Below are 25,790 nucleotides of genomic sequence, written 5' to 3'. Positions count from 1 at the left end.
ATCCCAGATGTGAGTCTCTTTCATCAAATCATACCACTTACCATCCTTTTTGTGACTTCTACAGATTTCAGAATTCTTTTCTTTCATCTGTTGAATATTTAAGTTTCTGGCTCAAGGCTATTTTCCCGCCATAACTTCTGTCTCTGCTCTTGGCCATTTCAATATTCATGCGGATGACACTACTAATATCCAGGCCCATCAGCTCCTAGTGTATCAATTATACTTCTTTTACCAGCTTTTTTTTTAGTGGTTTCCCTAGAGTTTCTTATACACATTTACAACTAATCCAAATCCACTTTCAAAAAATACTATACCTGGTCACAGGTAGTGCACATTCCTTATAACAACAAAGTTTTCCTAATTTCCTTCCTCCTGGGTCTTACATTATTGCTGCCTCTCAAATCAATGTAATCATCAAATGCATTGATGCTATGATTATTTTGAACGACCTATTTTTACTTAGCTCAGTTAAGAATAAGAAAAAATAAGTTTTTAATTTACCTTCACTAATTCTTTCCCTAATGCTTTTCCACTCCGTAGGTAGATCTGAGCCGCTGCCCTCTATCATTTTCCTGTTTTCTAAAGAACTTCTTTTAAGATTCCTTGCCAGAAAGATCAACTGGCAATACATTATCTGAATTTTTTTTTTTTTTTTTTGGTTTGATAAAGTCTTTACTTATACTTCACTTATAAAGGATAATCTCACAGGCTATAGAATTCTAGATCGGTGTTTTTGTTCTTTTTTTTTCTCTCAACACTTAAAAATTTCCCTTAAAATTAAAATTTTCGCTCCACCCACCCTCCTCTTATTTGCATGGTTTCTGAGAAGTTGATATAATTCTTATCTTTGCTCCTGGATGGTTTTCATCCTCTGACTTCTTTCAAGATTTTTTCTTTGTTTTTGAGTTTTTGCAGTTTGAATATGATATACCTGGAGAGAGCTGTTTGTTGGATGTTCTCTAGCATTCCTGGGTCTGTGGTTTGGCATCTGACACTGAAGAAACTCTCAGACATGACTGCTTCAAATATTTCTTCTGTTCCTTCTCTTTTTTCTCCTTCTGGTATTTCTGTTGTGACATATATGCAACGGCATCTTTGGGAATGGTCCTACAGTTCTTGGATATTGATATATTTTTTCAGTCTTTTTTCCCTTTTCCTTTCAGTTTTGGAAGTTTCTATTGATACATCCTCAAGTTTTGAGATTCTTTCCTCTAAGGTATTTGGCCAGAGATTATTGACTTCTGTTACAGTTTATTTTCTCTCTAACATTTCCTTTTGAGTCTTTCTCAGAATTTCCATCTCTGCTTCCATCCCATCTGTGCTTGTTGTTGTCTCCTTTTTCTACTACAGCCCTTGGCGTATTAATCATAGTTATCTTGTTAGTCTGACGATTCCAACATCCCTGCCTTATCTGACTCTGGTTTTGATGTTTGCTCTATCTCTTCAAACGGTGTTGGGTTTTTTGTTTTGTTTTGTTTTGCTTGTTTGTTTGTTTGTGTTTTTGCCATTTTAGTGTTCCTTGTAATTTTTTTTTTGAAAGCCAAAAATGACATACTGAGTAAAAAGAATTGCAATCCATAAGCCTTTAGTAACTTGATGCTGAGGTGTTGCGGGGAGGGGAAGTATTCCTATGAATAAATCTCAGTCTTTTATTGAATCTGTGTCTTTGGATTGTAAACTTCACCTGTTTCTTAGATTTCTGTGCCCTGCCCCCCTACAGGGGGACAAGATGGTTATAGGGGGATGGAGTTGGGAATTGACCTTCTCCCAGGTCAGTGTGGCTCAGATAAAACCCCAGCAGGTCAGGCTCAAGTGAAGTAGATTCTCCTGAAGGAAGTCCTGCTGAAGAATAGAATACTGTGGCTACTTTTCTTTTTCCCTGTTGGACGTATGAGGGGATTTTTCTCCAGTCTTCACTGTGAGAATCTGATAGAGTCTCAGAGGTAAAACTCACAAAAGTATAGGTATTTTGCCCTAAGACTGGATCCAACTGAAGTTTTTTGTTTGTTTGTTTTTATTTTTGTATTTTAACTCAGGTTTTTCCACACTGAGCTTCCACCAATTCATCAAGTACAGTCCCAGTTTTCGTACCCCAGTACTCGTTCCCTCGAAGACTTCCACTAGTGGCTCTGTGGCCCCCTAAGTTACGATTCTCTCTGTCTGCCTCTCTGTGTCTCCAATTTTGCAGGCAGCAGTTTGCCCTGTGACCTCAACTTTGACCAATCAAAGAAAGGTTGTTGGTTTTTAGTCACCAAACTGAAATGAGTGGAATGCAATGGAACAGAATGGGATGACAACTTCCAAGCTCCTTCCGTGCCAGGCCAGAAACCCAAGCAGTCCATTCTTTGACTTCTTCAATGACTTGTCTTCCACCTCATCTCTGCTAGTCATATCCACAGCTTATCTCAGGCTTTTTTCAATACCAGACGCTGGAAAACTCCTAAAAATCTTGGTTTAAAGTATATCACTTCAGATCTCCACTTTACAATTTTCCTTTACAATTTCCTTTACAATTTCTTCTTTTACAATTCTTCTCAATTCTTTACAATTTCTTCTTTTTTTACAACAAGTCAACTCCAAAAACATCTTAACTTCTCCAGGACCTAAAATTAATTGATTACATTTTTCTCTTTCTCTCATCACTGACATATGTTCAATTTCTGGCTCATTACAGGGTCCATCTGTATAGTGACTCTTTTTAAGGAATATCTATTCCTTAAAATGATAATAATAATAACACTTCATAGCTTTGATCAAGACTCAGGTGTTATAAATCAAAGCAAATGAATTCACTTTCAAAGTTTTGTGCTTTAAAAGGGCAGCCTGGGTGGCTCAGCGGTTTAGCGCCTGCCTTCAACCTAGAATGTGATCCTTGAGACCTGGGATCAAGTCCCACATCGGGCTCCCTGCATGGAGCCTGCTTCTCCCTCTGTCTGTGTCTCTGCCTCTCTCTCTCTCTCTCTCTCTGTGTGTGTGTCTCTCATGAATAAATAAATAAAATCTTAAAAAAAAAGAAGCCTTCACTGAGTATCTTTGCATCTTTGTAATGACTGCACCACTTTGGTGCCTGCACTGCACCCTATTGAGGCATCTGTCAGGACACCTAATTGTTAACTGTGTATAAGTATTAATGTCAAGTGGTTCTCTTCCTCTGGGTCTTGATATACTGGTGAGGAATGATATATGGTGGAGATCTGCAAACTGATTCTTACTAATAATAAAGTTACTGGAATTTGCCTTTGCTTTATTTAAATTCTAACACCTTTAAGACAACTTTTATTTATAAATGACACTTTCATACACTTTCATTGCACTCATTTAAATGAGAAAGAAAATGTTGTAGTAATCTTCCCAAAGACACAGTGCCTAGAATATCTAGGCCCGACATGATTTCCCAGTTTCTTCGAATGTCATTAAAATAACTGAAGAACAGTCTGTTCTTTTTCTATTCACTAAATTATCTAAAAACCTATTCAGTCCTGAACTTGATAGTTTACTATGCATGTGAGACTAAATTTGCTAGTAAACTAAAGATCCTTTTAGAACACTAATTGGTACCAGAAGTATTATTCCACTCAAAATAATTCTTATATTTCAGCTTACAAAAGTAATGGAATGGAAGCATACAAAGTAATGCTTTTTCTTATACTTTGCTAAAGAAGGAAAAAATAAAACAAAACAGTCATTTTTATAACTTTGGGTCAAAGCTCCTCTTAACTCACTGGGCCTTGAGAATGAAGCAATTGCATTGAGTCTCCTTGTTTAGCGTGCTGAGAATACTGCAATCTCTCCTGGGGTGGGTTAATGGCAGGCTTGCAGTTTTAATTCTCAGTTGCCTTCCTTTAATTCATTTGTTGCCATGTTGCTGGAATTTTTATGGTTTTAATATTTAATATTAGGAAAGCTTCTTCTTTCATATTCTCTTCAGACAGCTGTCTGGCTCTTCTAAGTAGAGTATATAATCATCAAGCATTTATTGGCTCATACCACCAAATGGATCCTGAGGATATCAAGTAAATAAGCCATCCTGTGAAAACAAAAGAAATATGCTATGGAACTCTGAAAGCTTAAAAGGAAACCCAATACTATTAAACGTGGTGCTTAGTCTAGAATCAATTCACATGATACCTTAGGGCATACCCTCCCATAAAAGCAGAAATAAATAAGTAATATAAAATGAAAATATGATTGTACAGCTTTCTTAAAAAATCATTGTGCCCACTTAGTGTAAGAAGGAAAGTGTAACCTGCATCTTGACATCAGTGGCAAAAGTATTTAGGGGGATAAGTCATGAGATAGAAGTTCCTTTAGTTTGGAGACTCATATCATTATTTATTTTGTAATTCCAGAGCTAACATCATCACTGTACATAGTGGAGGTCCAATAGCCATGAGTTAAGAGGCAGTATAACAAAGTGGTTAAGCTTGCACAGTTAGGTTAAAATTCCAATAACGTAACCTACCAGCCGTGTGACTGTGGACCAATTACAGACTCTTCTGACCTTCAATATTTATATTATTGAATAGAGGCATCAACACATCCTTTTTTTTTTATCTTCATCATGCTCATCATTACAATTAATATATTTTGTCTTACTATGCCAAACACTCTACCAAGCATTTTCTATACATCATCTCATATAACTCTCAGAGCTATACCGTAGAGCATGTTTTATTGATGAGGAAACAGACCCAGAAATGTTACATCATGGCCTCAGACTCACACAGACAGGGAGAAGCAAAACCTACACTGGATCTGAGGTGAGTCTGAATTCAAAGCCTGCCCATTGATCCAAGCTATGAGATTAGATTTTAAAATGCACGTTAAGCTTTCTGGCACAGGCAATGTCACAGAGTAAGTGCCACACTAGCTGTGCCCAAGGTAAGCCCCTACACTCAGAGTTTTATAGTGAAGGAAGGAAGGAGGAAGGAAGGAGAAGGAAGGAAGGGAGGGAGGAAGGAAGGGAGGGAGGGAGGAAGGAGGAGGAAGGAAGGATAGGAAGAAAGGAGGGAGGAAGGGAGGGAAGAAGGAAGGAGGAAGATAGGAAGAAAGGGGGAGGGAGGAAGGAAGGACGGGAAGGAGGGAGCAGGGAGGAAGGGAGGGAGGAGGCACCTGTCCCCTGGGCTCAGGCCTGGAGGAGGCATCTGTCCCTGGGGTTCAGGGGTGGAAGAGGCACCTGTCCCCAGGGCTCAGGCCTGGACACCTGCGGGAGACCCGGGGTGTGGAGGCCACGGGGAGAAGGGACACCTGGTCCAGGTTTAGCAGGAAGGCGTCCCGCGGAGCTGGTGCAGCCTCAATGCCAAGTGGGGCCACCAGGCAGCCCTGAAGACCCGACGGGTCCCTCAACCCCATCACCCACAGGCGGCCTCAGTGGCCGGGGCCTGAGCTCACAGGAATCCTTCAGGGTGGTTGGGCCACGCATCTCCTTAGCTCAGAGATTTTCTGTCCATGATTTTCCATCCACGATCCCCCCACGCCCAACCCCGATGACATCATTTTAACTTAGTTTCCTCCTTGAAGACTTGTCCACATCCTGAGACACTGGGCTGAGCCCTGAGCTGGGGACAGGTGGGCAGGCTGGGCCAGGAAGGGGGCCACGGAAGCAGGCTCACAAAAATCCCCCAGATGCTGAGGTGTAAGGAACCCAGACATAAGGCAGCAAACCAGCCTGGCTTTCTCTTTGGCTCAGAGCTATTTATTTATTTATTTATTTATTTTATTTATTTATTTATTTTCGAACATCTATGAAAATATGATTTACTCAAACCAATAGTTTGCTTCATTTTACAAATTTCCTTAGAGGTGATGGGATTCTAGAAGTCTGGTGATCACAGTACATGTAGAGAAAAGAGAAAATGGGATCCCTGGGTGGCGCAGCGGTTTGACGCCTGCCTTTGGCCCAGGGCGCGATCCTGGAGACCCGGGATCGAATCCCATGTCGGGCTCTCGGTGCATGGAGCCTGCTTCTCCCTCTGCCTGTGTCTCTGCCTCTCTCTCTCTCTCTCTCTGTGACTATCATAAATAAATAAAAATTAAAAAAAAAAAAAAAGATTTAGAGAAAAGAGAAAATGGGCCAAGTTACCCCCGGGCATCGGTGACATGATCTGTGTAGGACCCATTCCCTACAAGTATCTGAGGGACTAAAAGAGAAGAGGAAAACAGAAACTGCATCTCTGATTTCAGAAATCTTCATTTTGAACCTCAACAGCCTTTCACCTCTGGGAACAGGCAACTCTGCTGTGGTTGCCACGGCTGGTCCTTGTAGCTGGCAGAGGATTTGGGCAACCACGTCTCCTTATCTCAACCCACACTCACTAATTCATAGAGGACCCAGGTGTCTGGGAAATTCAGATTTCCATCCATTTGCTCATCAACCCCGATGGCAGACCAGCACTGTTCCATGGGCATCACCTCCTGGGTTAGCACCAGGGGGAGTCCATCTGGTTTTACTTTATTCCTGGAGTTTATGTAGGCTTCTGTGTTTGTGTGTGTATGTTTACCTGCCTCACGCTTTCCAATGCTAAGACAGAAAAACGGGGATCCTTTGTAATGGAAAAAAGGAACAAACCTTAAAAAGCCCAAAAATCTGTCCAGAGGCCAGACGCATGAATGTATTGTGTATATTCAATAATAAATACACAGAGTTGGCAAAGGGGAACAAATAGGTTGTTCTTTGGAAGTGCTCCTAAGGGCTCAGCTCTGGGCACATTTTACAAATCACTGATCTTGGAAGTGCTTCTGTTAAAATAAATGAATATTTCCAGTGAGTACTCGTAAAGCTTTTCTCCCTTGTTTCTCGTCAGAGGCAACATCCAGAAAGAGAGCTGGGGTCCTCTTGGACTTGCTGTAGAGCTATTTTGACAGATTTTGCTTTTCTTCTTCGTAGAGTCATTGTTCTTTCCTTAATTATTATTATTTTTTTCCCCACCACTGTGGCTTGGCATTTCTTCCTGCAGCACAGAAAACAAATTTGCAGAGAGAACGGTCCATTAATCACATTGATCCTAAGTCGTTAGCAAGTGTTAATTACATAAGAACAAAAAACTTCAATGCGTCCTATCACTAATCATAAAAACCTCTGCAGCACTTTCTCTGACCACTGACACTTGCTTCGTTTCTGTCGTCATACAGCTGTCTTATATTGTATTTGTGAAATAATTTAAGTTCTAAATCTGAGCCTCCCCTGATACAAACAGTTTCTATTTCTCCTGTGGGCTATTTTCATTCATTATTTCCTTTTGCATTTGGCTATTAATATTACAGAGGTTACAGACAGCTATTCCCCGATAAAACAAATTTTAATTTTAATAGCAGAGGTTTCACTCTATTGGGAAAACTTAATTAATCATTTAATTGTTTCAAATCAGGCAGGTCCCTCTCTTCAAAACCTCAAATTGTAGAATTGAAATGAATATTAATCTATGCCTTCTTCTATGTTAAATCTCTGAGAAAAGTCCAATTAAATAATCATTTTGTTAAATATGAAGATATAATTGAAAATTACTGGTGGAAGCAGCCTTGAATCTGTAAATACACACACACACACACACACACACACACAACTGAAACACTGGGAGAATCATAAAAAATGAAAGTAAATTTTATTCCTCATAAAAAGTATTTGAATGAATTGCACTTTGTTTATTTTTCCCACGTGAAATGACTTTAAGTATACTAGTCATTCGTTTCTGATACAAATTCAAATAAAAAGGATTGGATGTTGTATCATTCTTTTCATTCCTATCTGATTAAAGCATCTATGGTTTGCTAAATTTAATATTTTATCTGTTCCTTCCTTCTTTCCTCCTTCCCGTTTTCCCTTTCTAACTCTTCCTACCATTTATTTTTCTGGTAGTTTTCCTTCACTTTTGACCTTTGCTTTTTTTTTCTACTCTTCTTATTCTCCTTAAACTATTGTGTTTTGCTTTTTTTTTTTTTTTTTTTTTCATTTTTCCCATTCTCACTTCCTCTGTTGTGGAAGTTCCTCTCTTTTCTCAACAATTTCTTTTTTTTTTCTAGTGCTTTCTACATTTCCCTGACTTCCTCTCTCACTCTCCCATCTCTATCATCCTATAATATAAAATAATACCAAGGTTTTATTTACCCTGGCCTCACTGTAATGCATTATTACTGCCCTTTCTCTCTCTCTTGGCCCTGAAATGATTATTTTTTGTACCGGCTTTTACGATTCATAGCCTAGGAATATAAAATTCTGATAGGTAGGGACAGCATCATTAGTAAAGTCTGTGTAATGTTTAGAATGTCATGAGTGGAGAATAAATCTTGAAGTTTAGCAAGGGAACTCCCCACCCCCACCACCAATCTGAGCAAAAGACAAATTTACCAGAAATATTTTTTAGGCTTCATTTTACAATCCATATTCAGTTACATACCTTGAAACAAGGTCTTCTAAGATTCTTTTATTTTCAGACTTCTCTTTTCTCTGCTCCACGAACCATGTAATAACAAAACAAAAAACCACAGAAGGGCATCTAACAACTCAGGCACTAGCTTTCCTGCAAAACAAGGAAGCCAATTTTATAAAAGATGGAAGAAAAAAGAAAGAAAATGAGAGAGAATGAAGTAAGGGGGGGAGGAAGAGAGGAAGGAAGAAGGAAAGAACAAAAGAAGGAAGGAGAGGAAGGAAAAGGGAAGGAAGGAAGAAAATGGGGTGTCTGTGAGGTTATGAAGAATTAAGCCTGGAAATGTTTATATCTGGAAGCTTCTGATTTAGGGAAATAAGTTCTCTTTTTATTAATATGCCTGGTTGTTAAATGTTCTCATTAGATAGATTGTGGCCAATGGGAACTAGATGAGGTCAAAGTAATGGAATCTAGAGGAAGGCTGAGCCTTTGTTTCTGGCATCTCTGTGAACAGGCACTTGAGTCTTCTTAGATAGTTCAGGTGCTGGGTTGAAAGTAGTGAGCTCCTGAAGCACTTGTATTAAATACTGTTAAAACTCACCTCTGGCGTTGTGTCTTCATTGACCAAACCTTAGGGACTCAGGTACTCGTGACGCTGAGGATTCCGAACACGCATGGAAGACAGTGGTCCTAAACATTCCTGGTTATTAGAGGAACACGAAATCCTACCTGATTCATTGCCGATGAAGTTTGGTAGCTTAAAATATGTATGTGATCCAAAAGAGAGAAAAAACAGAAACAATTTAAGGAAAATATGTTATTGAAGAGGCTACTCAACACCGTGTTTATAAAAAAAACTCATTGTTTGACTGGATTTGCCATATTTTAGCCCTAACTGTAATTTTAAAAATGCATCGATGCAACCAGGGATTCTATGCCCTGGATCATCACCAGTACCAGCAACCTCTGGGGGCCCATGATGATGGCTTGCTATCATCCCCAGATACAACCTTGATTCTTTTCATAGACTTTATCCTGCCCATATTCACATAATATAAAAATAACTCTAAAAACTAAGATCTATGAGCTGTAGCAGGAAAGAACAGGACCAACAGTTTTAGGAGATTTTCTTAGATACTTCTTAAATAACAAAAGATAATAGAGGTATGATGCTGATTTTAATGGGTAGCGGTACAAGGATTTTTTTTCTTATTTTATACATACGAAATAAAGTCTAATAATCTTGGTGTCAACAGGGGTACAAGAAACCAAGCACGCAGTGATAAATAGGATTTCATTTAAAATTACTCAGATACAAGAAAGTTGACAGGGCATGTGAGGCGGGAGGAAAGAGTTATTGACTCTGAGATGGAAAGCACAGAAGAAGACAGATTAAAATAAAATTAAATGGAGAATATGAGTGATATATAACATAGTTGTCTACATTTAATGTGTTTGTGCATAAATACTGGAGATAAAATGAAAGTGCTGTCTAAATGTATACCGCTGTTAAAACAACACTGAATATTTATATTGCTGACACTGTCTATATATATAATTTAAAAATTATAACATCTGAAAATGAACATGCAGTTTTACAAAATGCAGTCATGCAAAATACATGCATTGCAAATATATATATGTGTGTATTTTAGACGTAGATTACATCTCGGACATTACATTTTATCGCTTATTTTATTTTCTTATACCCCTTGGCTGGTTAGAGCAGAATAGTTGGGACAGAAACAAAGATATTTCAAGAGATTGTTGTCTAAGTTAGGTAAATAAGCCTCCAATTTCATAAAAATCATGTACACAGACTTAGGCTTTTATTCTGTGATATATGAAAAAAAACAACAACAACAAAGTAAGCACCTTATCCTACCTTTGCTGTATCTTTGAAGACAAGATGGACAAAATGGAATTATCTGTTACTATATTTGCCAGGAGATTAGAAATAAAATGCAAACTATTAGTAATATCAAATATGGGTAAGTATCGAGGAAACAGATAAAATGAAGCACACAACTAGTCTCCATGGAGATTAATTTAGCATGATATATTAAAATTGTGATTGGGTAAACCTATTGACCAGAAATCCCACATCTAAGAAGCTGTTCTAAAGAGATAGAGTTTGAGAATATTGTTATATACACACAAAGATATTCATATTAGCTTTATATTTAACAAGAGATCTAACTGTTCATCAATGACTTATGATATACCTCAAATTATGAAATATCATAGGGTCATTAGGAAGAACAATTACCTCTTTATTTACTGATGTGAGGAGATATTCCTTAAATTGCCAAAATAGAAAAGCAAATGGCAAACAATGCATATATGTGATTCCAGTTTAGCAAAAGTACAAGACATAAGCATCATATGTATACATTTACGGATATTTCTATGAATATAAAAAGTGTGGAAAGTTATAGTAGATACTCAAAAGATGTGTACTGAACTTGTCTAAATTTATTTAACCTTAGATTTCCTCCAGACTTTAATTTCTGATGCTGTGAACCAGATCCACTAGTGGTAGTGATGTATAGGTTGTGGTCTCTGCTTTTATTTTCATTTCCTCTTAGTGATATTCATTTTCTGAGGTCCATCTTTCCCATTCTTCATTTCAATGTAACTTTTTAAATATATTATATATATAAATAAATATATAATATATTTTATATTAATTTATATATTTATATATTAATATATTTATTATAAATATAATAAAATATAATATATTATAAATATAATATAAATATATTATATTAATGAATATATTAATATATTTTAATATATTATATATAAATAAATATTATATATAAATATACATATAAATATGTATACACACACACACATAAAGACACACACACATTGTAGGTGCTACATGGATGCAGCGTTGATAAAGAAGCCCAACTCTAGAATTCAAAACTCTAGAATTTTAGAAATATCACAAATCAGGAGGGGAATGAGCGCATACAAGCCTATTAATAGAAAGCATTATGAATCTGTAATCATCATAGACGACAAACCGGATTCTGGGGGCATTTGCATTAGGGGCAGGTTAGGCCTTTGCCAATCAGGAAAGTGGGAGAAAAATTTGAGGCAATTTTCAGGGAACAGTTACCCATTTGTGAGGGCAGAAGGAAATTCCAGATGGTAAAAGAGTGTAAGCAGTGCTACAGTTTGAAAACCTGAGGTTATATTGTGAAATGATGATCAATCCCGTTTGGCTACAGCATAAGATCTATAAAAATGGCAAGTGTGGGAGCTGAGAAAGGAGAAGAGGACACACTGAAACATAAGCTGCTGTGTCTTGCCAGAGGACGACTTCAATCACGAAGCAACAGAGAAGACACTAAAAGAGAAGCATACGTGAGGTCTCTATGCAGAGGTGCCCAAGTGATCATTCAACCCAGACTGTCAATCTCAGAACCTGGAAAATGTCAGCTCTGTGATTCTCCTTGGCTGACAGCGCTACCATCCGCACCTAGAGAAAAATTAACATATAGAGCCAATAATGTAGAGATTAATACTATGTCTGCGGCTATTTGGACTTTAATTTCTCCAACGTGTGCAAATTTGAAAGGAGAAAATTTCACAGATTTCCTGAGGAAAAAAAAAAAAGCAAGTGATTTTGTCTTATGGGTGATCATAAATGTCCTCAAAAATACTCTGTGGAAAAATTCTAATTACCAAATCCCAAGAAATGAAACTGATCGTGCTGTGGAAATATAAGGAAGCCATGTACATTTCTGAAAAGGAGTAGCGTACAATTTGTTTGGGTGAAAATACTGAAAGAAAATAGAGGTGTTGAAAGAAATGCTCAATAAATATACTTACTTAACATAGTGACTTATTTGCTTGTTTCAGGATCTTTTTCCTCCAAATCAGAGCAGACTTGCTTATCCTGATGAGGGTTCACATTAATTTTCAATAAAGGATGATTGGAAGGGTCACTTATTCAAGTAACAGATATTAGTATGAAGAACCTTTCAGCCAAGTCCCTTTATTTTCTGTTTGCAGTAACATTATGACCAAATATTAATCTTTTTTTCAGACTTCTGGCAAGGAGTTACCTTTTAAACAATTATACAAGCCTGGGCAAGGACAAAAGACATGGCCCAGTCACTGTTCTTTCCTTTTTAGTGATTTGCCCCCTTCCTTGATTTCCAAAATAACCACGTGAAAGTCCAGTTACATCTTTTTCTTTATTATTTGGTACATGAAAGGGGGGGGGGGGGATGCTTCTTTTTGCTAACAGAGATATTATAGAATCGCAAGCAAGCAAAATTGTCTCTTGACAATGAAAGATGGAAACGCTGGAAAAATATTATGCTTTATTTTGTTCTTTTCACCCTGCTACAGATTATATAAATTGTTTCTTGGAAGTGGAATGGCCTAGGCTGTGTAGTCACTTGGAGTCATAAAAATAGTTTGCTGACTCCTTGTGTTCACAGTTGAACATTGGCGACAAATGTCCAAGAAGCGCTCTTGGCTGACCCAGGCCGTGTTGTTCAGGATCCTCCGGCACCATGATCCATGCTATAAATATATTCTGAAATGAAACGAGGGCAATGCAGGACATGGTTGTGCCCAAATTTAAGATGATAAATTTACTGAAAAATCTATTAAATCTTCACGGGGTGAACTGGAGATTACATGGGGAAGGCTAAAAATAGCAGAGAGCAAACTCTGTAATTGGGATATACATATATTTTTTTACCCTGAATGTAGACCTAGGTGTTATCATAGGATGCAAGTGATAGGTACTCGTTTATGGAAAAATGATGGGGAGTTGAAATCAGACTGGCCCTAGGAAACACTGTAGAATAGATCGAGAGTCCTTTAGGGCCTTTTGATCTATTTCTCCATGTCATCCATCAACCACTATAACCCATGTCCAACAATCTAAATACCCCCTTCCATGGAGAAAGAAAATGGACCCAGCTCCTTCATGCTTTATTGTAAACAACTTAGTTCCCTTTATTTACTCAAGAACTATTAATACATTTAAAGAGAAAAGAATAACCAATAAAGTTAAATGAAATAAGAACAAATTTCCAGCGTCAAAATTCCAGGACCAAAATAGGTGGTTATGGGTTTATTAGAGCAATGTGGTCCTTCATATGGCTTCCAAACCATGCCATAGAAATTAAGAAAACCAAAGTACTTGAGTTCACAGCTGAAGGATTCAGGGTTCATTGTGTGCTTATGGTAAAGGAACAAAGTGACAACTATATAAAGACTTTTACGGTATTTGATTTTAAAAAAAGAAAAATATGGCAAATTAAGCATACCTTTCAATATACGCAGGAGGCCCATAGATACAACTGATCGTCCTTGCCCATCTACATATATCTATGTAAGTAGCTGAAATTGTAAATGTTGGAGCTGAAGCAAGATCCTCACTCATGAGAAGGTGTGGTCAGTTATAGTCTATTATACTTGCCTAGACGGGAAACAGATTCCTAGGACTTCTTTCAAAAACAGACAAAAACACAGGGACGAAGTCTAAAATGAAAGGGGCACTTAAATTAGCTCAGTTAATTAGCACCTCGAATTCATCAGAGATGCAAAATGACGATACACACGCCGGCATTCTTATGTATCTACACATCACCCTTTAAACAGTAAGATTTAGCTTTATATTTAGTTTTGGCAATCTGAAGAAAAATTTAATGAAAATTAAATCTCTATGGTTGTCTGGGAATAACACTCAAAGTCACATTTGGGAACTAGCCACGTTAGCTCACAGGAGAGCACAGGAACTGCACTGCTGTTCAAGCAGCTTGTCACGGAGCCCAGGGGGTCAGGGGGCAGGAGAGTGAGGTTCTACCCAACAGCTTCCACTGGTTGCTTTTGGCACTAGATGGTGTTGGTGAGACCTCACCAGGCCTGGTGAGCTCTCATGTTATGCGGAGCTAGGAATAGAGAAAAAAGTGTGGTCCAATGATCTAAAGGTGAGTGTGGATAATGTAGCAAAGTCAACCAGAGAACGAAAAGCAGACACGTGGAACAACTCCTTTACACAGCCAAATCCAGTGGCGTTAGCAGGTGCATTGTTTTATGATCAAAGGCATGCCTGCCTTTATCCTGTGATGTCAAGAATCACTGGCCGAAAAAATAAAAAATAAGATAAGATAAAATAAAATAAAATAAAATAAAATAAAATAATAAATAAAATAAATAAAATAAAATAAAAAATAAAATAATAAAATAAAATAAAATAAAATAATAAAATAAAATAAATAATAATAATAAAAAGAATCGCTGGCCAAAGCAAATGCACAAGCGCCCAGCAAGGAAGACACAGAGCTTCTAACAGAATGAAGCAGAGGCCTCTATGCACAACCTGCCAGCCTATATCTGAACACTGCCACTTTTGAAATAGATGCACTGGTGAGATTCAATTGATCTGAATCCAGGGAAACACTCCAGAGGGCCTCCTCTTCCCAAATAAGAGGAGGATATTTGTGATATTTGATATTTGCGATTGATATGGCCACTGAGGATCACTTCTGCAACAAAAAGTGATTTAAATGAAAAGATTCAAAGCCAATCCGTAATTATTTAGGTTATTTCCTAATTGGGAGCTCAGAAAGCGTGGGACTTGTACGGTCACTTAACTCATGTAGAGGCAATTGTATTTCTGTTATTATCAAGGACGCAGGAATGTCGCCAGTAAATACAAATCTGAGCAGTATGGTCACGGACCTTGGAACCCTTGAGGCACTGGGCATGTATTTTTCTGGCCCTGGAGATACACAATATAAACGATACGTGTGTTAGAGACACAACAGCTGGATGGGGCTGGGTCCACTTGCTGGTGGTCTTCACAGGAAGGGAAAGCAAGGTTGGGATACTCACATAGCATGTGATGAGAAGAGATATTGGCATGCCGGTTGCAGAGCCAGCCTCTAACTGGTTCACACAGGCTAATGGGGTTTCTGCAGGTGTTTGATGTGACAAACAGATGACACCTCAACAGGCTGTGCCTGAGAACGTGTAATGGGGTATGAAGCTTCCCATTCCTCATGTCTTTTTAAGAATACTTGATTCTCCATCCCTACACTCCTGTCTTCCTTCAGGTGCACAGTTATTGCTGCCAACCTACTTGAACTCATTTTCTGCTACTAATAGGGAAATATCTAGTTGTGCTTTATAAAGTGCCATGTATTATTTGCTAGGTAATGCAGATCCCCCCTCTGTAGCCAAGGGAGAATGAATTCCAGAATAAAACACCAGTAGGTAGTGAATGACTGAACTGGAATTCCATTTGCATCTGCTTTTTTTTTTTTCTTAACTTTAATTCCCATTGACAGTGAAGGTATGACAGTTATAAGAAGCTTATAAAACGGTTAAGCCAACAGAGGCATCTGTATCAAAGGTGCTGAGATATCCTAAGAAAAGGATATATTCCTAATAGCCCTGAGGCTTTCCAATTATTTTACTCCTCTCCATAACCAGTGCTTACCGCTCTGCTTATATTTTTCTCTCCTTCAAATTTTTATTTAAATTCTAGTTACTTAATATTTAGTGTGATATTGATTTCAGGAGTTGGTTGCTGTGTTGCTCACTTTTGTCATTCTGACAGGTGTGAGGTGGTATCTCATCCTGGTTGTGACCTGTTTTTCTCTGCTGATGAGGGACATGGAGCATCTATCATGTGTCCGTTGGCCGTCTGCATGTCATCTTTGGAAAAATGTCTACTCTTGTCTTCTGCCTATTTCTTAACTGGATTATGTGTTTTTTGGGTGTTGAGTTTGATAAGTTTTTTGTAGATCTTGGATACTAACCCTTTGCAGCTCTGTCGTTTGCAAATATCTTCTCCCATCCCGTAGGCTGCCTTTTAGTTTTGTTGACTGCTTCCTTCGGTGTGAAGAAGCTTTTATCTTGATGAAGTCACAATACTTCATTTTTTTCTTGTTTCCCTTGCCTCGAGAGATGTGTTTAGTAAAAAGTAGCTATGTCTGACATCAAAGAGTTTGCTGCCTGCATTCTCCTCCAGGATTTTGATGGTTTCCTGTCTCACACTTAGGTCTTTTATCCATTTTGAATTTAGTTTTATGTGTGGTGTAGGAAAGTAGTCCAGTTTCATTCCTTTGCATGCCATTGTCCACTTATCCCCACACCATTAGTTGAAGAGACTATTTTTTCCCTTGGATAGTCTTTCCTGGTTTGTTGAAGATTGGTTGACCATACGGCTGTGGGTCCACTTCTGGGTGTTCTCTTCATTCCACTGATCTATGTGTCTGTTTTTGTACCAGTACCCTACTGTCTTGATGATCACAGCTTTGTAATTTAGCTTGAAGTCTGGAATCCTGCTGCCTCAGCTTTGGTTTTCTTTTTCGGGATTGCTTTGGCTAGTTGGGATCTTTTGTGAGTCCCTACAAATTTTAGGATTATTTTTTCTAGTCCTGTGAAAAATGCTGGTGGTAGTTTGATGAGGATTACAGTGAATGTGTAGATTATTTTGAGTAGCATAGGCATTTTAACAATATTTGTTCTTCTAATCTATGGGTATGGAAAGTTTTTCCATTTCTTTGTGTCCTCCAGTTTCTTTCATAAGTGTTCTATAGTTTTCAGAGTACAGATATTTTACCTCTTTGATTAGATTTATGTCTAAGTGTCTTATTGTTTTTGGTGCAGTTGTAAATGGGATCGATTTCTTAATTTCTTTTTCTGCTGCCTAATTATTGGTGTATAGAAATACCACAGATTTCTGTATATTGATTTTATATCCTGTAACTTTGCTGGATTCCTATATTCTAGAAATTTTTTTAGCGGAGTCTTTGTGTCATCTGCAAAGAGTGACTTCTTCCTGGATGATTTGGATAGGTTTTATTTATTTTGTTATTGTTGTCTGAATGCTGTGGCTAGAACTTCCAGTACTGTAGTAAATAGTGATGGTGGGCATCCCTGTCTTGTTCCTGACTGTAGAGGAATAGCTCTCAGTTTTTCCCTAACGATGATGTAAGCTGTGGGTCTTTCATTTGTGGTTTTTATGATGTTGAGATATGTTCCACCTATACCTACTGTGTTGAGGGTTTTTATCAAGAATGGATGTTGCATTTTTGTCAAATACCTTTTTATGCAGCTATTGAGAGGATCATGTCACTTTGTTTAAATAGACAATTTCCCCTGTGGATAACTATGAAAGAATTCCATATGGTCATACGCAAACTCTTACCTTCCTTCCTCTGTAAATACAGTGATCATCTAAAAACTTCACATCCTCTCCAGTTTCCAAACTTCCATTAGCTTCCCATTCCCATAGACTGGAAATAGCCAGTCTTTTATTTTTTTTTAAGATTTTATTTATCTATTCCTGAGAGATACAGAGAGACAGGCAGAGACACAGGCAGAGGGAGAAGCAGGCTCCCTGCAGGGAGCCCGATGTGGGACTTGATCCTAGGACCCCGGGGTCACGACCTGGGCCGAAGGCAGACACTCAACCGCTGAGCGCCCAGGTGTCCCAAAACATGCATCTTTGATGTGGCTCAAAAGGCTCAGGTCTCCACTGACTACTACAGCTTCATCTTTCTACATTCCATCTTCTGGATTTCTTATCTTATTCCTTTAAGCTTTTCTGTTGAATTTGAAAATATTATTCTCTCTACAAAAGCATTGTGTCATCCCCTTCAAACCTTCTCTAGAAAAATCCAACTAATTCTTCAGATGAAGGCCAACGTCTTCTGGGAGGCCTCCTTTTTCCTGTCAGATCATTTGAGATCCACACGAGCTGCTGCGGCTTCTGTGCTTCTACTGTGCTAGCTTTCCTTACAACAGTTTTACTTATTGATATAAGACTCTGTGAGGCCACCACATATCTCTTGCCCATTGATGTTTACTTTGGTGATCAAATAAAAAGCAAAAACAAAAACAAAACAAGCAAAAATTTATAATAAATGAATGAATGAATGTGCAAATAAAATGCTGAGTACAAAAATGAATAAAAAGTGAATGGTTCTCTAGCCAGAGTTCTAGTTAGAGTTTTTTTTTTTAATTATTCATTAAAAAAACAAATATTTCAAAAACCAATATGACAAGTGCATAATCCCAATGTAGGGGGTATTCCCTACACTAATAATTCTTTATAAAATGACTATTTAAAAATAAGAATAAATATTTTGCAAATAGAGGACAAATAGACATAGTGATGGATATAGTGAAAAGGCACACTTATCAGTTTAGGAAAAGGATTATTCAAAATAAAAATTTCAACTCTGTCCTTAACTTTGTTACACATGCATCTGTTTCAGTGTAGACATAGACAACAGCACATGTGAACTGAACATTTCATATTAATTTGAACACAAGTCCTGTGGTCTGTTCTCCACCTATAGGAGATTTCCAGTACCAAATGCAGCAATCTAGAGAGCTCTGCTTTAAAATCGAATTAATAAAATAATTTCTGTTTTTTTCTGTTAAATATTTAGTGCATTAAATAACTTAATGATACTTTATTTTTTCTTTTCAATTCTAGAAATAATGACCTACACCTTTCATTGAGATAATAAATATTGTTTATATAAGACTGCAGTGATCATTGTCAAAAGCAGGATTACTGAACATAAAATAACGTATTTATGGCACACTTCATTTATTTTTCATGTCCCCAGGTGGCAAGAAATAGAATTCTCAGTGAGGAGTTATTTACTATTAGAAAGATCCTAGTCTGGGGCAACTGGGTGGCTTATTTGGGTAAGCGTCCAACTTCTGGTTTTGACTCAGGTAATGAGCTCAGGATGCTGACAGAACCCCACATTGGGCTCCTGTGCTCAGAGGGCTTGAAATTCTTTCCCTTCCCCACTGCACTCCCCACCTCCCCTTTCTCTAAAATAAATAAATAAATAAACAAATAAATAAAATATTTTTAAAAAGACAAGAAAGATCCTAGTCTGATATTGGAGAGCTCTAGTTGAGTGTGCTTTGTGTAGAGGCATATGTAGACTTTCACTCCGAAATACTGTTACCCCGACCAGGACAGGTCTGTGTGGTTGTGACAGGGCTGCTGGCCCGCCTGTGTACCGTCCCAGGTCAAACAGGAGAGAGCCTGAGAGTATTGAAGTCGTGAGGGAGAACTGATAACGCAGCCTCTCAAAGATGCCAATGATTTAATTCGGTTGAGGGTTTACTACTGCGATGTCAAACTCATGTTTGGACTTCGAATTGAAAAGGACTATTAAGAGAGTCGTTTGAGAGGCCAGTAGGCTCTCTTGTTACCAGCCAGTCCCTGCATAACCCCCCCGCATCGGGTTCAAGGTGAGGCAGGTCCTCACCCACACTTGAACTTGCACTTTCACTGCTGAGCGGTGATCTTGTCTCCTTTGTGGAACTTTCCACGTTAAGTCATTCCTCCACTGACAAGTGTTTTGAGAAAGGTGACTACTGTAAATAGCAAACTTCTTACTGAAGTCTGATCTAATCATGACTAAGACCTGAGCTCTTTGGAAGTGATTGGAATGATGACTTGCTGTGGCCGCTTCCAGCTTGGCCTCTATCACGCAGGCACATGATTTCTAGGTTACTGAAGGAAGTGATTATTATGCCATTTAGAATGCAGGAAACTCTAGAACAATGAAAGTTGTTATGAAAAATGGATTTTTTTCTTTTTAATGATCACTAACCATTTTGGTCCAGGAAAAGAAATCAAGATATGACAGTCAGTGTTTTTATTATCATTAGGTCAGAACTCCCAGTATTTTCAGTTATGAGATATACAGCTTTCTACATATCACATATTTTTTAATTTATGTTATTCCGCTGCACTCTTATTCATCACAGATTATAAAATCAAGAAGCAAAAATACAGCTAAGGAGGAAAATGATTGTTCCTGTGGTTTCTGTTACGTAGGAGTCAAATTATGTTGAATTTGAATTCGGGCTTCCGAGAAGACAGTGGAGGGAATGGCTTGACCCTGTAAGATTCTACATAATATCATCGGATAAGCACAGGTTTTCTGTGCATCAAAAATACGCAATTTCCTATTTGTGAAAAAATTTTCTCAGAAAGGACAAACACTGAGATGATGTTAAATTTCAAAACACTGTTAGAGCAAGAATGGATAAGAACCTCTAAAAATCCTTTTTTCCAAAACAGTAATGAGGAAATTGGCAAAAGTGGTAAAAATTAACTTTTTTCATTTTTTTAAAAGATTTTATTTATTCATAAGAGACACACACAGAGAGAGAGAGAGAGAGAGAGGCAAAGACACAGGCAGAGGGAGAAGCAGGCTCCATGCAGGGAGCACGACATGGGACTCAATGGCAGGTCTCCAGGATCACAACCTGGGCTGAAGACAGACGCTCAACTGCTGAGCCACCCAGGCGTCCCTAAAACTAACTTTTTAAAAACTGGAAATTAACCAAAACTTGCAACAACTTAGGGAGTCTTTATTCAAGATTTCACTGAATCTCAGCAATAAAAGTAAATTTTGTGGCATTTCAGCATGACTAGACGCCTCTCTCCTAGATCTGTGCTGGCCTTGAAAACCAACAACAGCCAACAATCAAAATAAAACCCAAAAGTTTAGTATCTTTTGGAAGGAATGAAATGGGGCTGGAGTTCTTCCAAAGTACAATTCCTTTGGTTTCCTGGAAAATCCCACTAGCAAGACGTGTTTTTATTTGACCTGACTCAGACTTCTTATAGTGGGAATAGTCTTTTCTCGAGGGTGTTGTTGAAAATAATCAGTGGCAGTTGTTTATTATCACAGCTACCCATGGCAATAACAGCTGGGTCAAACAACAAACTGAACAAAACGATTAAAAAGGAAAGCTAGGGAATGACAAGCCCATAGGGATCTTTGAAAAGCTCCAAAATAAAATAAAGTAAAATAAAATAATTTTTAAAAAGAAAGATAAAGCTCCCAACTTATTCCTGGGAATCTACAAGTCCACATGAATTTGTAGGCCTGTGTGCAAGAGAGCTGTGTACATGCCTAGGAGAGACCTGAGAATGCCCTAGACTCTCACCATTGGCTGACTCTCAGGCTATGTGAAAGCCAAAATGGAGTAAATAATCTGTTCGAGTGCTGGAAGGATGCTCTAGCATGCACACAAAGCCTCTTGGTAATGGCTCGGGGACTTACTGGTTTAAACCTTAAAATAATAATAATAATAATAATAAAGCTCGCAAAGCCTTTATCTGATAAGGATCTAGTATCTAAAATATATTAAGCACTCATAATAATAAAAAGATAAACAATACAATTTAAAAATGAGCAAAGAACTTGAATAACCATTTTCCTAAAAAGACACACCAATGGCAAATAAGTTCACAAAAAAGGTGCTCGATCATTAAGGAAATGCAAATCAAAACCACACAAAGTACCACTGCATACCAACTAGGATGGCGATAATCAAAAAGACAGACAATAACAAATGCTGTTGAGGATGTCAAGATTGGAGCCTTCACAGACTGCTTGTAGGGCTGTAAAGTGTTGTAGCCACTGTGAAAAAAAAAGAGTTTAGTAGTTCCTCAAAAAGTTAGATATAAAGTTACCATAAGATCCACTAATTCTGCTCCTAAGTATATCCCCCAAAGAACTGAATACATAGGTTTTCTCAAAAACACAAATCTTCATAGCAGCATCATTTATAACAGCCAAAGAGTGGAAACAACCCAAATGTCCATCAACTGATAAATGGAAAAACAAAATGTCCCATATCTGCACAATAAAATATTATTCAGCCTTGAAAATAAATGAAGTACTGATTCATGGTACAACATCCACAAACCTTGAAAGCATTATGCTAAATGAAAGGAGCTCCATACCCAAGGCCACATATTGTATGATTCCATATGTGTGAAATGTCCAGAATAGGCAAATCCCGAGAAACTAAAAATAGATTAGTGATTGCCAAGAGACTGGTGGGGGGGGGGGGCAGGGCATTGGGAAATGACTGCTAATGGGCGTGGACTTTCTTTGTGGGATGATAAAAAATGCTCTTAAATTAGACAATGGTGATGGTTTTGCAACATTATGAATATACTAAGGACCACTGAATTGTATACTCTAGAAGTGAGGGTTTTATGGTATGTGAATGATATCTTAACAAAACACTAATAACATTCATCCACTAAAAGAGAGAGAAGAAATTCATTTTGAGGTCAATTTTTATGTACATTGAAAATAATCAGATAATGAGATATGAGTAGTAAGCAAAATTTAGGAGAAATGTTATCTTTGGAATAAGAGCACCCTCCCAAAAAAACTCTTCAGCAGAATCTCAAAGTATATTTGCCTTTAGATAATTCAGTTCTACTACATGGATACAGATTTGAATCTTAGCTAGAGCAAATATTTACATGGATAGGCATCTAAAATATCAACGCTGATTTGTGTCAGAGTTTATTTTTTTAAATGACCTCGGCACACAGAAGATCTCTATGAAGTTTAGCTATGCTTTTGAAACCTCTGTAAAATAGCTCATTTTCTCCAAAGTTTGCATCACAAATTAATTTTAGTAACAAACAAGGAACAGCTATAATGATGAAAAATAGGTATACTTCGGTTTTCTGAATGAGAAAGTTGATGAATAGTTAATGGGAGGCCATAACTCAGGAGTCTTAAGGTTGCAGCCTGAGTAAAAAATTAGCATCTGATAATAGAACAAGTTGGGCATTTGAAATCATTCATCTGTCCTGAAGTTTCACCGTACGAATTCGTGCTCCTTTGTTTACTCTCTTATTCATTCATTCAGTGATTCATTAATGTATTTACACTATTTAATTTGGATGCTTGATATTTAATTAATCATAATCATTTATTAAGTACTCAATAGTGCAAAATACCATTTAAATATAATAAAGATAAAAATAGCAGAGATGATAACTCTTCTTTCGTGTAATTACAGAATAAAGATAAAAATAGCAGAGATGATAACTCTTCTTTCATGTAATGTAATTAAGGCAACATCTGAAAATTATTTGGAAGTATAACAATCACATATCTCTACTAAAAAAGTTCAAATCAGAAAATATCTTCATGGCAAGAAGGTCTTTTTATAGGTAGTTGAAAAGGGTTTTGACCAATGCCGAACATTGTTTAAGGTGCCTTATGTGTATTGAGTCCTCACAACAACCCTTAGGACAGGCTCAGTGATCATCACCATGTCCCATACCTACAGCTACTATGTGGTAGAGATAGGGTTTGAACCCAGGCAAAGTTTGCTATGATGAGTTTATCTGGGCTTTGATCAGATTATTGAGTTGGTATGAAAAACCTTAGAGGGAAAAGGGAATTCCAATTGGAGAATAGAAAGAGCAGAAACAAACGGGAAGGGGATATGCCTGACTGGACTGAGGCCGATAGAATTTAGGGACTGGGATGGTGAAATGAACCAAGTGTGGGCATTTGGATATAATCTGGAGGCAGATGGAGCCACTGAGAGCTGTGCGTGAGGGAGTAGAACTATGAAAGCAGTGTTTGATGAAGGATAATCTTGCCTGGTATGGGTTATTTACTTGACAGGACATAGGAGGAGCTCTCAGGGATTGATTAATCAATCATGCAATGATGTCAGAGCTATGGAAGTCAAACCCGGGTAGCGAAGAAAGTTCAAATAAGCCGATCCAAGTGATCCTGGCACTTCTGGATTCTCTTTAAACCCTAAAGTATTGAAATCACCAATGAAAACCATCTTTTTCTGTGGCCGCGCTCTCCATTCCTTTTGGTCTGCATGTACAACTGGTCTTTCTGAGATTATGCTTCGATTTCATGAGATTTCCAGCCTGGTATTCACTCCATTACCCACCTCCGCCCTCAGTCTATTGCTTTCTATTTTATTCACTTAATTTTTAAAAATCTTGAATATGGAAGGCCCATCTTTTTGCTTGCATAGCTCCAGAGGCCTGTCGGATTAGCCCTGATGTTTCTGGTGAGAGTACGTGATAGCTGGTGCTATAAACTTCCTGTTGCTTCTTATCAAGAGGCACTAATGCTTGAGGTCTCTCTTACACATGAGGTGAATATTAGGTGGTGGGATCACTTTCGAGCATCCTGATCCACCCATTCATTGTACAGTTTCCCATTATCTTTTCATATAATAATCTTAGCAGCCATGGATAGCTGCTGCTTAGGTCCATTATTTCATTAGGGTTTGAAAAATGGTGGCATTTTATTTTTATTACTCACTCTGCCATGAAAACAAAACCTAAAGGAAAGTGGGAAAATATGGTAGGAGAGGGCTGCGTACTGTGTTCTTGCATTCTCAGTCTCTGTCCTGCTTCACCCCGTAGGTAGGGTTGGGCTGGCAAGTCATCTTTAGCTTGGGAGAGGCCGAGGGAACATTCACACCAGTTAATGAATGTCGTCCCTGCCATAATAAATATCATACTGGCGAATACAAAGGAAGAAGTGGCAAATTTCACTTGCTGGTTTGTAGTTAGAAGCAGCTGGAAAAAAGGGACAGGGGTGTGCGTGTGCGTGTGTGCATGCACGGTGATAAAACTGAAGAATGAGAGTAGGCAAAGAATGGAGTCCTCATTAATTGTATAAGCTTGTGCGTAAGTTTTCTTTTTTCCTCATGGGCAGTGAGATGAAGGTATTAGCAAGAGAATATGAAAGCTTCGTGTTGCAGGAAGATCACACTGCTAGCAGCATGAAGGATGGAGCAGAGGAGAAGGTCTGAAAGCAGACCAGTGTGGTCCTCATGACGGAAGCCAAAGTGCAACACAATGAAGGTGGGGACGTGTAGCTGCAATGGGAACTACTTGCATACGCCTCTGGTTTGGTACTTGTGAAACTACACCATGATTCCTAGTTCATCTGCGTTGAGTTGCAGTAGACACCAAGCCTAGGGGAGGGGACCCCGTTTGCCCCAGGGGCAGGCAGGAAACGTAGATCATTTTAAAATGCCAATAAAACCAACTATTAATTCATCTGCTTTTTATTCTCCCCGGGTATCTGCAATCCTAAACAACGTTAAATTAAAATATTCCTCCCCAGGGGGAAAAAAAATTCCGTGGGTCTGAGTTCTAATTCACTCGTTTCCTTTCATTCCTTTTAACTAATCCGTTTGCATTTAGTCTCTTTAAAGCATTTTAAGGAAAATTTAATTTGCTTCTACCTTAACTCCTTGATGCTGCAATTAGAGACTGCGGGCCATGGGGAAAAGCAGACTGGGTGGGTATGAGGAGAATTTAGTTATGAGCATATAGTCTTGAATATGAAAATCATTATTAGAATAGTCTTCATTAAATTATCCTTCAAAATAAGAAGGGCTTATTCCTTTAAAAAGTTCTATTCAAGAATATAGTCAGGCAGCCCAGGTGGCTTAGTGGTTTAGCGCCACCTTCGGCCCAGGGTGTGATCCTGGAGATCAGGGATCGAGTCCCACGTCGGGCTCCCTGCATGGAGCCTGCTTCTCCCTCTGCCTGTGTCTCTGCCTCTCTCTCTCTCTCTCTCTCTCTCT

General features: G+C 38.2%; 1 protein-coding gene across 1 annotated transcript in view; it reads left to right on the top strand.

Moving 5' to 3' along the window:
• Positions 1-25,007, top strand: part of LOC140596338 (ral guanine nucleotide dissociation stimulator-like) — a 44,068-nt gene extending 19,061 nt beyond the window's left edge. The window contains exon 9 of the mRNA XM_072745046.1: positions 24,911-25,007. Coding sequence (XP_072601147.1) covers positions 24,911-25,007 — 97 coding nt within the window. The remainder of the gene's footprint in view (positions 1-24,910) is intronic.
• Positions 25,008-25,790: the final 783 nt, after the last annotated feature.

Source organism: Vulpes vulpes, chromosome 2, assembly GCF_048418805.1.
Source record: "Vulpes vulpes isolate BD-2025 chromosome 2, VulVul3, whole genome shotgun sequence".
NCBI lineage: Eukaryota > Metazoa > Chordata > Mammalia > Carnivora > Canidae > Vulpes > Vulpes vulpes.
Note: the sequence above shows the minus strand (reverse complement) of the source record. Positions and strands in the feature narration are given on the sequence as shown.